Raw genomic sequence first — 17,309 nt, forward strand, 5'->3', positions numbered from 1 at the left:
AGCAGCTGGAAAGTAAAACTGTTAGTTTACTTTACTCGAAACAAGGCACCACTATGTAGCTCACCACTGCCTCAAGCCTCATAGCAGTCCTAGGAGACCTGGGGACTTATTGCCTCCCAAAGTGGAATGAAACTATGGAACGAAACAGATTTTTCAATACAGACCAATCCAAAGGGGAGGGGGCAGACCCCTGAGGCATACTGACTGCTACATGTAATTTTGGGGACTTGACAGACTCCTTAATTTGGGACAGAATGGTCTGCAGCAGTTAGGATCACCACCTACAGGAGCAGCTGTTCCAGGAAGGTGATCTTGCATTAGAGAGATGCTTAAACATGTGGCATGTAGCAGAAGCCTCAAGAGAAAGGATAAAAGTTACAGGAGGCATAACACCCCCAGAATTACATACAGTGAGACTACGGCAAAGGAGACAAGTGGTCAGGCTTCCATATCCATAGTGAGATGCATTTAATGTGGGAGCCAGCAAGAGCAGGGAAAGAAGAAGTGCCTCACACTAGGACAGCATTACAAGGAATGTGGCAAGTTGAACCATTTTAGCAGGGTGTACAAGAGTAGAGGAAGTTACCAGAAAGATTCAGTCTGACTTATGCTGTGATGTATTCATTTCTTGTGTATTTTTAGTCACATCATAATAAAGGACTTTTCCCTTTGTAAGTATATTGAGTTTTTTTGCTTCTTGCAATATTATTTTAAATATCTCTTTTGGGGTCTTTTTACATTGACGGAATCTCTCTCAACATGTAATAATTTAATTTCCTTTAAAACTCTGTGTCAAAAGTGCTTTGCATGTTGGAACAAAACTGAATATTTTGACAATCCCAGAAGATGGGAGTGAAGATACTCCAGAGATTGGTACATTCTGAATTCATTTTGCTGGTAATTACTGGAGCGTAAAAAAGTATCTGAATATTACAGTATTAAAAAAATTGATGGGGGAAGGATTCCACACCAAATAATAATAATAAAATAATAATTAAATAATAAACAATAGTGGAATTGAACAGCTTTCACTGAGTCTGAGAATTGTTATTTTTTCCTTTTTTTTTTTTTGAGAAACATGTTTGCTCTGAATAAAATTGTTTAGTAATTTTGGGGTTTCTTTCCCGTTTACACACACACACACACACACACACACACACACACACACACACACACACATTTCCAGTTGGACAAAGTAAATAAAGGAGGGAAAGTAATTTTTCCCTTTCTCTTTTTAGCTTTCCCCACTTTTCCCATTGTGGGGATAGAAGGAATACAAATGGAGAGAAAGTAGGAGTTTCCCCACTTTTTAAAAACAATTTAATTTTTTTCATTTGAAATTTAATAGAAAATGAAAAAGCCAAAAATGTCATCATTGACAAAATACTGTTTCTCAATAAAATAACTTAAATTGAAAAAAAAAATTGACCAGCCCTAATGAGTATATTCCATTGAAATTTGGTTTAAATGATGAGGGGAGGGGAAAGAAAAGCAACTCAGAGGAGATTAGCAGAAAATTTAAAATAAGTAACCATCACAGTATTTTAACTTGAACCTCCTTCATGTCCCTGTGTGTTCATTACACCAACATAGACCCAATTACTGATTCCATTCTTGCACCACCTTACACATTACTTTTTAATTAAGCACACTCTATTTATCCAATTTTAGACGTCTCCCTTATACTGCCCTGCCAATGTGATTCAAACCTATCCTGGAGGGAACTTACTTCAGGGGTGAGATGTTAGTTCAGCTTCCATGCCACCATTGCCCATTCTTTCAACAGCTGAGCTCACCAAGATGGATTCCAGTAAGTGACAACTTTTGTACTATTTACGATGTAGGCAGGTATCCAGCCGCAAAGAATCGGATTGAGGTCACCAAACTCATTTTGCACAGGAGACTGAACAGCTGCCACATAATAGCACCCCTTAAAAACACCAAGCCTGGGCTAGATTTTAATCCTGAAGACGAAAGGCTACATATCACATTGCTAATGCCCTGAGCCATCTAATAACGCCAGTCCCTTCCTTTACTGAAATTATGAGAACATATGAATTATGCAGGAAAATGTGATTCTGTTGATGAATCATTGTTCTTGACCGGGATTATTGTGCTCTGTATTAAACATTAAAGCCACTATTAGCAGAAGCACTTAAAATTACAGAAGAAAGTTATTGGCAATATGCCCTGAATTCTTGTCATTAGGCTTTCAAGACTCTGTGTTGCTTCTGGAAAAATTAAACTTATGACAGGTTGTTTTTTTTTAAATGACTTTTTACTTATGAAGATACCAAAATCTTCCTATTAATACAGTTGGGCCAAAAGGATTTTTTTAGCTTGTAATAGGGAGGAAATGTGGTAACAATTTCTAGGCATAATTTACATTGAAAAGGGCAGCTGTTATATCTTACTTGTCAACCGTATTTACTGAGTAATAACTTTGTAAGAGAAAATCTTTCACACAGTAGTTACATTTCTCACATTGTTTTAAGAATCAATTGATAATTAATTATCAGATAACTGAACCTGGGGAAAGTAAGTCATTTTGGTCCTGCAATGTTGCTTTCAAAAAAGCAAGCAAAACCATACTATTTAGATGGAGGGCACCATGTAATGATTTGCCAAGGGCTACATAATATTGCATGCTGCTGTCCTGATAAAAGATTTGGTCAAACTGATATTAGCCTTGGTCAGTTAAAAAGCAGAGATTGTTGAGGTTGAAGACCCTGGTGATAGGAGCTGAAGTCACTCCCTAGCACCTTGGCACCAAACAGAAACTGAAGAGGCTTTTAGATCTAGACAGAAAGTATGGCTTGGGGGTTTGCCTGTATGGAACTCTAACTCAAGTGCTATGCACATGTGATGAGTTTTCTCTTGCTTCACTCAAGAAAAGAAAAGAGAAGAAAAGAAAAGAAAAGTTCAATATCCTAAAATTTGACTAAAAAGAAAATCAATATTTCAAGGGGAGTGAAATCACATTGAACAAACTGGCCAAAAATTTCACGTGTATTTTCCTGAAAAGCTTTTTCTCTAACTTTACCCAGTTCTCTCAATGAGATCTAGGCAAAATGGTACCACTTATTAAGCACTGGTATCCTACTTAGACAGAGAAAATACATCCAATAACACTGCAATTATTTTTTAAAAATTGTCAGTTTAACTTTCTTCACCACAGGCCTAGTAAAAACTTTCCCAGATTAACAATAGTTTTCTAATTTTTAAAGTTAGATTTGCAATCAGTCATCCACTATACTTGGATTAATTCAAACAACTCCTAGTAAATTTGTCTGACAACTATGATTAACTCTTTATGACTATATTGTGATACACTTACAGTTGGACTACTCGTGGATATGAGAGTAAATCTAATCCTTAATTATCATGTTAAAGAGCTTGACTTGACTGCATGCTGCCCCAAAAGTTTATTTTTTTTAATTTATTTTATAAATTATTCATTTATAATTAAAGCTGGTCAAAAACAATGTATTTAAAATGTGGAAAATAAAATACAATATTTTTTGATTTCATTCAAAATTTTCACTGATTTGTTATGTTTATAAAAAGGCTAAATATTTTTGATTATCTAAACAAAAAATAAAAACATTGCAGTAAAATCTAAATTTTCTTGTGAAAATCCATTTTTAAATTAAGGAAAAGTTTCACAAATATTTTTACTAGATCTATTTGTTATTTCTGTTATAACAGTATTATATTAGTTGTCAAAGAACTTACTCCTTCCTCGGGAAGTAATCCTATTACACCCACATTGCTGCAGCAAAGCTTCTAACCAAGGCCTTTTTGTGCTGCCGGGCTGTTTTCGTTCTATACAGAAGTCATTTTTTGGATATAGTGCATCACAAACTTCAACCACAAATAAAACCTGAATGCCAAGATACACGGTTAACCTAACCTTGGTTAGGCAAACTTAACAATTATTAAAGTTTAGCAAGTTGAAGTCTACATAGGTATGTGTTTATGTGTAAGAAGTTGCCTGGCTGGTTTAAATCTTCACAGGATATTTACAACGTAATCAGGTCTGTCTTTGTCACTTCAATACATATATATTTCAGTTCTACGTCCCATGCATATATTCAGAAATGTATTAAGAGGGCAACAACATTTTGATGATTCACTGTCTGACTTAAAATTGCTTCACAGGAACAGCAATAGGAACAGGTTAGGGTTTGGTTTTTTTTTACCTTCTTCAAACTGCTTTTTAATTAAACTTGTCTAATACATACCCTGTCAGTTTTCCCTTCAGTTTGAACACTGGTACGACTGTGTGCATCATAGTCTTCTTCAAGGTCCGATATATCTTCCAATTCCTCTGGCGTCTAAGAGGAGAGCATGACAAAAATGATGTTATTCTGTTTTATAGTTAGCAACTGTAATATTAGATAACATCAAAAATATATTAAACCTGTCCTGTGTTCACTTAAAAGACCAACAAAAATCAATTTGCAGAGTTGTGCTATTAGTAAATGTTAAAAAAAAAGTCTGAAAAAATTTGGATTATATCATAATAGCCATTTCATGGTAGTAGGTTCTATTTTGGAGAAGACATTTAGTAAATTGTCTGTGCTTACATGTATTCTAGTCTGGCATTATTGCTACTAGAGCTTATATTACAGGGAACCCCTATGTGATCAGAGATGGATGAGAATTAGCCAGCATTTTCATTAATAAAAAGAAAAAAATTCAATTTCTCTTCACTTCAAAGAAATATCTATCTATGTCATCCACCCATTGCTACATAAGGAAGAGAAGACTTGCCATACCGGATCAGACCAGTGGCCATCTAGCCCAGCATCCTGTCAGTAACAGTATCCAGATGAGGTATTTAAGAGGAAGATAGACTATTGTGAAATAATTTGCCCAAAGAGGAAATTTCTTCCTAACCCCCCATCAATTAGTGGTTGGCTTATGCCCAGAAACATCAGGGTTTGTATAATTTACTTTTCTTTAAAAAAAGTTATTACCTATCCTATCTAATGTAAATCTGGATGTTCTCATTATCTAACTAAATGTCCAACCTCTTTTTGAATCCTATTGAACTTTTAGCCTCAGAGATACCAAGTGCCATGGGTTAATTATGCACTGTGAGAAAGAACATTTCTTGTTATCAGTTTTGAATTTGCTGTCTTTCAGTTTTATTGAATGTCTCAGGTAACTCAGGCCACATGCAGAAATCCTGAATTATACCCCAAATAATCCAGCAAATAAGACAATATGGATGTGGCTGCAGAAAAGTTGTAAAAAAACCAAACAAACCACAAATTTTGCTGTTTTACAGTACCAGTCCAAAGAAACCATGTAAGCAAATAAAAACATGAAATTCTTGTGATCGTGAAGTGTACAAGATTAGACATTGGCAGTTAAAATGAGCTGGAGAGCTCTGTAATTATAGAAAAGAGATTTCTATTGGTGCACTCCAATTAACATGAAGGAAAAAAAAAACAGAGTCTCTGGGACAATGCACAGTTACTGACAGATCCATTATGAAGAAATCAAACCTACTGTAGGAGTACTTGCCTGAACTAACTCTATAGTTTCAGTCAGAAAGAAATATGTATGTATAGCTCCTAAGATTTGAGCACTGCCCTAAAACTTAATCTTTGTCGGATGCTCAAAATGAACTACCCAGGGGAATAAATTTCACCCACTATGCACAATAATGTTTCTAGGAGATAAGTTACCTGAATCCAGTGTATAGTTTGACACCAGTAAATTGCAAGCTCTGGAAAATGTGTCCAGATTTAATAAGAAAACAACATTCACAGCCTCTACTATATATGATCAACTGTTCAGGCAAATATGATTGTAAAGCCTACAGCATTTAAGACTCTTTTCATTTGTAAAATAAATAAATAAAATATGAGTGGTTACAGTGAGCCTGAAGGCTCAGAGGATTAGTAATGTGTTGTGAAGTCTTTTAGCTTTAGGTCACTGGTTAGAATTCTGTGTAAGTCAATAATAACTAAAAGTTGTTACCATCTAAACGCTTTTTGACAGCCCACAATGTGAACTAAGTCAGATTCTTAGTGGACATATCTCCGTTCAAGAAAAACCACCACCACCAGAATCAGAACTAATCGAGACCCTAGTAGGAAGTCTTGGTAGGGAGGCCAAGAATTGAAGGGCATAAAAAATGAACTACCATTTAGCTCCCCAAAATTACATTGGCTGGATTGCAAAGATAGGCAGTCCTAGAGCTATATCAATAACTGATTTTTTGTTTTTTGTTTTTTGGATTTTCTGAAAAATTGAAAAGAGTTCATTTTCGGTTGATTTGAAACAAGATTTTTAATTTGTCTTTGGTGAGTCAAAATGTAGAAAAATAATGTTTTGAGATAAATGAAATGTTTCATTTTCATTTCAAGCTTTTACAAACTTTTTAAATAAAACTGAAGGAAATTTCAAAATGACAAGTTTCAAATGGAAAATGTTTCATTTCAAAAATGTAGAAACAATGTTTTTTTTTTATTTTAATGGTTTTTTTCAACCATAACAATGACAAAAAGTTGACATGAATTCAGAAAATGTTATTGTGAATCCAAATCTGCATTTTCTGCCAAAAAAAAATTGGCCAAAAAATTTTACCCAGATCAAGTCAGTCCTGATCTAGTTTTAAGGTGCATAACAACCAAACAGGGCTAGAAATAATTCTCCCATTCTAAAGTTATGACACTTTTGTTTCTTCTCATAGTAAAACACAAGATATTGGACCTTAAATTTACTACATTAAGTATAGAAAACTATTGTAAATAATTTTTAGATTTTTCTAAACATTAGTTAATTGTTTTTCTCCACCTCTGAGAATTGGACTCATGGTAGAAAGGCAGCATAACTTAATAAGTGAAAGAAATAAAAATGTTTGAAAACCAAACATTTCCCAAATAGTTTTTCTGTAAAATATATGGAATATACAGACTACTTGGTGGTGTGGTATAAAGGTTTTACTGGCATGAATTTGGAATGGTCTCATTACTCACAAGTGAGCTATTTAGGTCATCCCAAGTGACATTCAGTAGAGCCTTTAACCACACCAAACCATTATATATTCTCTACATGCCACATATTTTACAGAAAGACTATTTCAGAAATATTTGAGAGAGTTTTTCAAAATTTTATTGATGCTATTTTTCATTATTTCTCTAAAGGCAAACTAACTTAGTATCATAAGCCTAAGTGTAGAGGCCTTGGAGGGTGAAGGGGAGAGGGAAATGACATTTATTTAAGAAATCTCTAAATAAAATATACTCTGAAAAAGGTTTTCTATACATTATAATGTCAGATCCATTCAGCACACTGGATGACACATGAGGACTAAAAGACTGTAATCACTGGAAGAGGAAGGGAAGATTCCTAGCTTTCTAATGGTCACCGGCAGAATGATAGAAGCTTTGTAACTGGATCCAGCCTCAAGTTCTCTTGTATGTCTGATGACCCCATTGGATGACCCCACTAGCACTGGATTTTGTCCAGGCACCCCATATTTGTCCTGACATAAATATCAGCCTTCAGGCTGATCTAATTTATTCTGTCAACAGACCTCAGCAACCATTCCAACAGCTGGGATCAGCTGGACGTAAAGATTCACTGGTTCAAGTTCCCTTTTTCATAGCCAAAGGACACACTATAATAGCTCTGTGCCATTCAAAGATTATTCTGCCCAAGTATTTTTAGTAATGGGTTTAAAAGCAGCTTTAATTAACATGCACTCCAAGTCACCTGTGCCCCATGAGATATCGTTGAGTAAGGAAATTCATAAACATGACTATTTCCAATTTAAGAATTCCTTCTTTTTTCTGTGAACAAAATGCTTGGAACAGTTTATAGGATATGTATTTTTTTAGTTTACATCAATATTTTTCAATATAGAAATAATAAATTGCTATTATGTTGGGCTAGTCAAACAGTTTTTCAGAAAATAATACATTTTTCAACCAATTGTAATACCATCTTTAACTTTTTGGAGTTTAGAAATTGAAGGTTTAGGTAAGTTATAAAAAAAATTTATATTTGTACAGCTCTCCTATAATATTTTACCCTCAGCAATCAAATTGAGAAACTGCTAAATTTTGACAGTTTATCTGTTAAAATTTCCCATCTATTCCATCAAAGATGCATCCAAAATACGTCCCTGTCTATTTAGGAGTATTATGACAGTATTACTGCTGAAGTGCTGCACAAGTAATAAGAATGCATTTTCCCTTCCAGACTTGAGTAGAATGAGATTACCATTGCATTCTCACTGTTTTTCCTCTTGAGACATTTCACCCATGCTGAAGGCAATAAATTATGTTTATATTCATAGCCAAGTCCAGGATTGATGCATTTTACACCTTGCTGACATTATGCTCGCTCTAAGGTGCAACAGTAAGTCAATCATACCTCATCCAGATGAATTGCAACCCTGAGCTAAGCTTTGGATTTGATTTTATTAAATAAAAGGCCCCTTCTGATGACATATCCCCTATATTTGATTTACTAGTAGCATCTTAGGTATAATAATGAATAAAAATATGCTCGACTTTAATATTCAGATATTCGCATACCTTTAGTATTTCCAGATTATCTTTTCAAAAACTGATAAATGTGCTATTTTTTTTATTTGGTTTTTAATCCAAGAATATAGAACAAAGAGTTTGGCTGCTTTTTAACAATGTTATCCAGGAATTCATTTTAATACAAAAAAATTTCCAAACAATTGTCCATTCAGCTTTTTCCAAACACATCTATTAAGCCATCAGAACTGTAATAAGGGGCCACAGCCAAAAAACACCACCAAAATTTAAAAAAAATAAAAGACCAACCCCCCCCAAGAAAATTTAGAGCAAAGGCTAAATCTCAAGGTAGGCATTGTCTTAAATTTGCCATAGTGTATAAACAAATAGGCACAATGGTGTGACTGAAGGAGGATATAACAGCCTAATATCTAGCTTTCAATTTAGCTATGACTCTCAATTTTAAGGCTTTTTTTTTCTTTGTATGTGTGGTTTTATGTTTTCTTGGTTTCTGTGCTGCCTGTATATTGATCACTGCAACTGGAATCAGAGGATGCCTGTTTCCCGGAAGGACTATTATTGAGGGGACACCAGGAAAACAGGGAATGCAGGGAGTTAGGCTGGAAACAACACAGTCACATGGACACAACAGTCCAGAAGGTTTAATGAAGTTCACTTATAGAATCATAGAATCATAGAATCATAGAATATCAGGGTTGGAAGGGGCCTCAAGAGGTCATCTAGTCCAACCCCCTGCTCAAAGCAGGACCAATTCCCAACTAAATCATCCCAGCCAGGGCTTTGTCAAGTCGGGCCTTAAAAACCTCCAAGGAAGGAGACTCCACCACCTCCCTAGGTAACGCATTCCAGTGCTTCACCACCCTCCTAGTGAAATAGTGTTTCCTAATATCCAACCTGGACCTGCCCCACTGCAACTTGAGACCATTGCTCCTTGTTCTGTCATCTGCCACCACTGAGAACAGCCGAGCTCCATCCTCTTTGGAACCCCCCTTCAGGTAGTTGAAGGCTGCTATCAAATCCCCCCTCAGTCTTCTCTTCTGGAGACTAGACAATCCCAGTTCCCTCAGCCTCTCCTCATAAGTCATGTGCTCCAGACCCCTAATCATTTTTGTTGCCCTCCACTGGACTCTTTCCAATTTTTCCACATCCTTCTTGTAGTGTGGGGCCCAAAACTGGACACAGTATTCCAGATGAGGCCTCACCAATGTCGAATAAAGGGGAACGATCACGTTCCTCGATCTGCTGGCAATGCCCAAAATGCCGTTAGCCTTCTTGGCAACAAGAGCACACTGTTGACTCATATCCAGCTTCTCGTCCACTGTGACCCCCTAGGTCCTTTTCTGCAGAACTGCTACCTAGCCATTCAGTCCCTAGTCTGTAGCAGTGCATGAGATTCTTCCGTCCTAAGTGCAGGACTCTGCACTTGTCCTTGTTGAACCTCATCAGGTTTTTTTTGGCCCAATCCTCCAATTTGTCTAGGTCCCTCTATATCCAATCCCTACCCTCTAGTGTATCTACCACGCCTCCTAGTTTAGTGTCATCTGCAAACTTGCTGAGAGTGCAGTCCACACCATCCTCCAGATCATTAATAAAGATATTAAACAAAACCGGCCCCACAACTGACCCTTGGGGCACTCCGCTTGAAACCGGCTGCCAACTAGACATGGAGCCATTGATCACTACCCGTTGAGCCCGACGATCTAGCCAGCTTTCTATCCACCTTACACTTGTTCAACTTAACCTCTGCTCAGCCTCTCTTTGCTAATCAAATGCTCCTGTATCACGTAATTCTTTTTCAAAATAAATGTTAAAATATGGTGGAGTAACAGCTCATTAGGCATCATCGAGCAAGATTCTGATCCCAATTGTACCAGTGCAAATGTGGAGTAACTGCACTGCAATGAATAGGGTTACTCCATAGTTACTCTGGTGTGATTAGAATCTGGTCTACTACATTCTACTTTGAAAACACCAATGCAAAGAGACCATTCTAATTTATTTGTTCTATTCTGGATATTTGGTTAAGTGACAAAGTTTGACACATTTAGTCATGTTACGCAGCATCTCGCTCCACAAGTGATCCCATTAACCTCAGTGGAACTACTCATGGAGTAAGTTACTGTTCAATGTGAGTTAATGGTGTCAGAATCTGGCCCTAGACCAGGGATCGCCAACCTTTGGCAGTCGGAGCTGCGATCTGCCGAACCTGCGGACACTGCAGGTAAACAAACCATCCCAGCCCGCCAGCGGATTTCCCTGATTGGCCACGTGCCAAAGGTTGCCGATCCCTGCCCTAGAGAATCATGTAGGGTACACATATTTGACGTATTACTTACCAGCCATTCTTGACTTGCAGCACCATATTTTAAACTTGAATTATACAAATACTTACTGCCACGCACTGTGTTTATATATATAGATGTGGGGGAAGGAGGAAACATGCAGACCATATTTGTCTAAAACTACTTTAAAACATAGTGATAAAATGTTGGCGACCTACTTGTAATTTATTAAAAGTGGCTGTGATAAAAGTAATGTCAGATACACAGTGGCAAAATATTAAAAGTTTAAGTCAGTCATAAACAGGAAAGGTTAATTTTCCTAGCCATAAAGAAGGGAGGTTGAGCAAAATCCCTTCATGACACCTCCAAGCAGTGACATCCCCAAGGCTGACAAAATGAAGCAAGAGTTGACAGCTGGAGAGAAAGGCCTGGAGGCAATCTATCACCCACTCTCTTCTAACCTATGTGGATTTTGTTGCAGGCCTTCTCCCTGCTCCATTTTTCTCCTGTCCCTGGGACTTGCTGGGGCCTCCATTGCACACAGAGGTAGTGCTAATTCTACATGTCACTTTCCAGTTATTGCAAGAGTGGAGTAGAATTTTTTTTTTCTGCTGAAAATTTTGACTTTTGCTGAAAACCAAAAATCTGCAACCCCATTTTTTTTGTCCAAAAATTGCTAAAAAACAAACAAATTTCAAGTTACTGGTTTTTCTGATGGAAAAAAATAAGAATGTTCAAGGAAACAGACATTCTGAAAACTTTTATTTAGTTGAAACCCCATTTTTCATTGAAACAAATGTTGACAGAACATTTTTGAGTACCCCTCGTTATTGCTGATCAATAATGTACCTCCGTTGTGCCTCTCTTTGCTTCTACCAGCAACACACCATTACAGCTGAGAGACAAACATGCTCAGCTCCTCAAAGGAGCCTGACTCCGATTGATTCCAATGGGAATTAGAGCTCCTCAATATCTTTAAAGTTCTGGCCCTCAGTGCGTGCCTCCTTTTCCTCCCTGCTGTCTCTGTTTCTTCTCCAGCTATATTGCACTGAGGGGTACAGCAGGGACCAGGGAATTTATAAGAAGAAAGTGAGAGGGAAAGAAGAAGAGATAGAGCCCTGAGCAGACAGCTGGAGCTATCCTTCAGAGAAGCTCTAATACCCAGGAGAAGGAATTGAGGGAGAAACTCTGCCTCTTTCCTGACCTGAATAACAGCGACATTAGGACAAATGTATGAATGTCAGTCAGTATCAATGACACCTGGCAAATATGGGACTACATCTAGCTGCCTAGAGCTTTGCTATCCACATCTCTAAGCCTTAGGATTCTCCTATGGAACTACTAAACTGGATCAGAAGTGGCTCTCTCCTACACATCATTCGAAGTGCCCAGCAACTCTTCCAGAACCCCCTCCTGTGCTACAAACAGGGGCAGCTCCAGGCACACACGCACCAAGCGAGTGCCTGGGGGCGGCAAGCCGCGGGGGGCGACCTGCTAGTCACCGTGAAGGCGGCCCCAAGGCTGCCTTTGGCGGCATGCCTGCGTGAGGTCCGCAGGTCCCGCGGCTTCGGCGGCAATTCGGCGGCAGGTATGCTGAAGGGGCGGGACCGGCAGACCTCCCGCAGGCGTGCCACCGAAGGCTGCCTCACTGCTGTGCTTGGGGCGGCAAAATACATAGAGCCGCCCTTGGCTACAAAGGATGTAGGAGTCCTCCTTCTTACACCAGCTATTTTTACTGGTTTTCAGCAATACCACTTAGGGTAACCAGATGTCCCTATTTTATAGGGACAATCCCGATTTTGGGGGCTTTTTCTTATATGGGCTCCTATTACCCCCCCACCCCCACCCCATCCCGATTAGCTGTCTGGTCGACCTAATACCTAATTCACTGTGTATAATTTAGACACACAATTTACTGGGAGGAAAAAAAATCTACTATACATGATCAGCACATGAGTTTTAGAACTGTCACCTATCAGTTTCCTCCAGGGCAAGCAATAGCACTTCTTCTGATTTACAACTATTTCCATCACAAATTTGACCTTTAAACCCCAGTTCTTCAGCAATGGCCTTCTTTTGAACAGGCCAACTATATTATACACCTCTACCTCGATATAACGCTGTCCTCAGGAGCCAAAAAATCTTACCGAAATATAGGTGAAACCGCGTTATATTGAACTTGCTTTGATCCACCGGAGTGTGCAGCCCCGCCCCCCCGGAGCACTGCTTTACTGCGTTATATCCAAATTCATGTTATATCGGGTCGCATTATATCGAGGTAGAGGTGTATATGTATATAAAAAACAGGAAAAGTGTATTTTCTCCCCCATCCCAACTTACTTTGCATTATTAAATAATTACATGTTTTTCACATTCATTTTTCAAAATAATTCGCCTTTGCGAACCACTTTTCCCTGGAAAAAGTTAACAGGCCAAGAGGGAGGGTAACAGCCAGGTTGGAGCACAGAACGGCCTTATGTTCAAGTCTTGAACCCTCTCCTAATCTAATTCTGGTACAGGTAGAAAATCTCTCCTAATCTGGTGCAGATTAGATAAAAAACTTTACAGCATTAATCTGCAATTTTTATATTAAATGAAAAAAAAATAGGCAGTGTGTCATTTTGTAAATGTAGATCTGCAGTGTTTCACCTCCGTCATCTACACTATATTGCATGTCTTCATTGCTGGACTGACATACATTTGCTCCATCTAGTGGGAAGCTAATCTAGATATATGATTCATAATGAAAATACTGTTTAGAAGTTTAACACTTACAGTGACAAAGTAAATCAGTTGACTTCTTTTAAATTTTTATCAGCAATTACATTAATGGAGAATACTACAGAAATTACAGTATATTTTCTTTTTTATACTCGCTCTTGAACTATTTAGAATACAAATTTATATTCTTAAATATGATTCAGAATTTTGAAAACAGCAGTCTCATTAAATTACCAAGAGCTTGTTTTCTTCATTAGCCTCATGTATATTAAAAATAGCATCTTCACAGTCATGGTGGTTGTTACCTCCAGAGCAACACAAAATCTCATTTCCATTTTGAATTTTCAAAAGCTCATAATTGCTTTCTCCTTTTGGAACAACCTAAGTAAGCCTATATTTTTAAATTGTGCATAGAATTTTCCATTGGGGCTAGGCTAATTTTCTTATCTGGTCATATGTAAAAAATACTCCTTCATAAAAGTAAATGACATACATTTAAAAAAATCCTATACTAACTTAATCCAAACTATCCTTATTGTTTAATGCAGCTGAAAGGTATATGTTGCTGATTTTGTCTTTTTATGCTCAGCACTATGCTGAAAATAAACCGCCTTCTGCATGAATCTACAAGTGAAAGGTTTGTGAATAATCACACTTTTATGCAAAAGAAATTATCAAAATGTGCAATGACAGCAGCCTCTATTTTTAGAGATTTCTATACACAAAGAAATTGTGTTGAAAGTCATTTATGACTTTAAAAAGAATTAAAGAGCATCATTTAAAATTCTCCAGGTAAACCATTTCAGTGCAAACTCTACAAGTTCTCTACAAGGCCTCTCCCCACTTCCCCTTATGTTCCTCTTATTGAATTTTCAAATTACTTTTGTATAATCAACATTTTATAGGCACTGCTGCTGCAGTAAGATAAACACAATCGTAAACAATAAAAACCTCGGAACTCTAGACTTAAACAATATTAGGACTGAAAATATGGCCCCCCTCTGCAATAAGATCAGTGCAAATGGACCCTTACATCCATGAGCAGCCCCGTGGAAGTCAATCGGGTTCCACAGGGTTCCCAGAATCTGCCTGGCTGAATCCAATTATAGGTTCAGGGTCTATGTTTGCAGTGGCTCCTCTGATCATTTCTTCATTGGACCTCCTTATCTGCTTCTATTTGCAAAAAACAGGGGACCCTTTGACAAAGGGCCTCTGTGCCACATATATGTTAATAATTATTAGAGAGAGCAACATAGCAGGCTAGAGCCAAACTATTTTCCCTTCTAAGGTATGGTCTAGGTCAGTCACATTTCCCTTAAATAGAGCAAAGATACTTCACACCCAGCAGTGGTACCCTGAAGAAATGCTGTTGTGCTAAAAAAAAACCTGTCTTTGTTGCTGTTAGTGAAAAAACATTAAAAACAGAATTAACTATTGCTCCTCCCAAATCATTGCTGAAAAAAATGAAACCAGGCAAGCACTAACTGATTAGGTCCCCAGTTGTGCATTAAAATGTGAATTCATGAAAAAAAAAATCTCCTTGAGAAATATACAAACTTTCGGTCAAAATTAGCCTGGCAGTCACAAACTCCCCCACAACTATAACATTTTGTTATATCTATATACTATCTAGTTCAATTCTCAACAAGGCGAGGTTTCCATGCATGGGTAACACCCACTGCTATCCTTGCCTCATAATCCTACCCTCAACATTTTCTAATTATTGTTGAGGTACAGACCTCTCCGTTTTAGCACATGTTCTTCACGCAAACTAACTGAAGAAACATTTGCTAATCCTGTATTATTTAGCCTTTTATTATAACTTTATAATTATAGATAGAAATATTTCACTCCTAATTTTTAATGATCAGGAGGGTCCAAGTCATTCAACATGAATCCACTCCCACTTTGTCATTCTGTAACCAATAATTATTTAACTGAGTACTCCATGTCAACTGCCAGTTCAGGTGGAACTAAACACTCTATTAAGCACATCACTGGGCAAACCAACATTCATGTCACAAATCCGTAACTTGGCTCTGACACAAGAGGCTGATAAGCTTTTATTATCAGAATAGATTTTCCACATAAAATAATATTTCAAACAGATGAAATCTTAAATTTTCCCATTACAGTCTTTGCTATTTCTGTATGTCACAGGGACCTCTTGAGTGGTGAATCTAGCTTTAATAAAACAAAGTCAACCAAACAAAGGCTTGATGGTTAATTAAAAGTTTTATTCATCCATCCCCAAACTGGAAAGCATATAACCAAAGCCTTAAAAAAACCCAAGCAGCTCGCACAGGCAGGGGTTTCAATATGCCATCTTTTCCCTGGTTTAGGCACATGAGGTTTAACTGATTACAGCTCCAGGACTGTATACTGTTCTCAACTTCCTGGTCAGACTATTCTGATTTTAGTTCATAAGTTAGCAATTCTAGTTCATAAACTTCAGCCTTACCAGCACACATAAAGCTCCCATTTTTTCATAATGAAAGAATAATGTACTACAATTATATTAATTCAGTTATACTTAAAAGAATGTACCAAAGTTACTATAATTACTGTAATTCGCAAAATTGATTCAATTTTATTTGTGAATTTTTTCACAACCATTTTGGATGGTTTCAAATCCTGAAATTTCAGGAAACATGAAATGTCAAAGTTTCTTCCCTTCCTCTTCCATCTCCCTGACATATCATCTTGGGTAATTCACTTCTGGGGTGCACTTTCTCCTTTGCAAAATTGTTCACTAAGTGCCATGCCAGACATCCTTGGAAGTTTGAGATGGTGAGTGAGAGGAGGAGTAGAGAGACCGAACACAAAAGTGTTATATGGAGAGAGAGAGAGAGAGAGAGAGAGAGTGCACGCAGACAGAAATAGACAAAAAGACAGGAGAATGAATAGCAGTGTGGTAAGCAGACAAGCATGATCCCTAGGATATTGTGACAATTTGGGGAATCTATATATATCTATATATAATTTTTGAATCCTGTTGGGAATTATGAATTCTCTGTATGTCTAAGTCCTTAGCTGTATTCTTCCCTCATACTCATTGTGGTAGGGAGATAAGGAGAGGTGCCTGAGTCTGTCTCTGAGTAGGACTGTCATTAAAGACCATCATCAACTGAATAGATCTTGCCTGAACAGAATAATGGGATGGATGCATCCTAAGATAAACCAGTTTTCATCAGCTAGTCTGCAGAGAGATAGGGTTTTAAGGAGTAGAAAATTCTCAGAAGGGGACAAAGATACAGAGATGCAAGAGCATGGGTTTAATAAAACCACACAGTGAGAAGTTGAGGAGGGACTCAGAAATGGACAAAAAAGGGGGTAGGTTTTTTGAGCAAGATGGAACGTTTTTGATTGGTGGACCAATTGGAGATGACAAACACTGACTGCAGGGGTCAGAGAGAGGCCCTGTGCTGGAGAATCATAGAATATCAGGGTTGGAAGGGACCTCAGGAGTTCATCTAGTCCAACCCCTGCTCAAAGCAGGACCAGTCCCCTGTTAGCCCCTCTCCAATTAAGGGTCTGGTATGGGAGACTAAATCATCCCAGCCAGGGCTCTGTCAAGCCTGACCTTAAAAACCTCTAAGGAAGGAGATTCCACCACCTCCCTAGGTATCCCATTCCAGTGCTTCACCACCCTCCTAGTGAAAAAGTTTTTCCTAATATCCACCCTAAACCTCCCACACTGCAACTTGAGTCCATTACTCCTTGTTCGGTCTTCTGGTACCACTGAGAACAGTCTAGATCAGGGGTAGGCAACCTA

At 37.8% G+C, this 17,309-nt stretch overlaps 1 protein-coding gene across 13 annotated transcripts in view; it reads right to left on the reverse strand.

Annotated features, from left to right (window-relative positions):
- Nucleotides 1–17,309, reverse strand: part of CTNNA3 (catenin alpha 3) — a 939,042-nt gene that overhangs the window by 101,908 nt on the left and 819,825 nt on the right. For 12 of the 13 annotated variants that reach the window (XR_010589482.1, XM_065553430.1, XM_065553433.1 and 9 more), the window contains one exon: nt 4,245–4,337. The exons of the other annotated variant lie outside the window; for it this stretch is intronic. Coding sequence is in view for 11 of the 12 variants with exons in the window: in XM_065553430.1 (XP_065409502.1) it covers nt 4,245–4,337 (93 nt within the window). In the remaining variant the exon portion in view is untranslated. The remainder of the gene's footprint in view (nt 1–4,244; nt 4,338–17,309) is intronic. 13 annotated transcript variants of the gene reach the window in all.

The sequence above is a fragment of the Chrysemys picta genome, chromosome 7 (genome assembly GCF_011386835.1).
Source record: "Chrysemys picta bellii isolate R12L10 chromosome 7, ASM1138683v2, whole genome shotgun sequence".
In the NCBI taxonomy this organism is placed as follows: domain Eukaryota; kingdom Metazoa; phylum Chordata; order Testudines; family Emydidae; genus Chrysemys; species Chrysemys picta.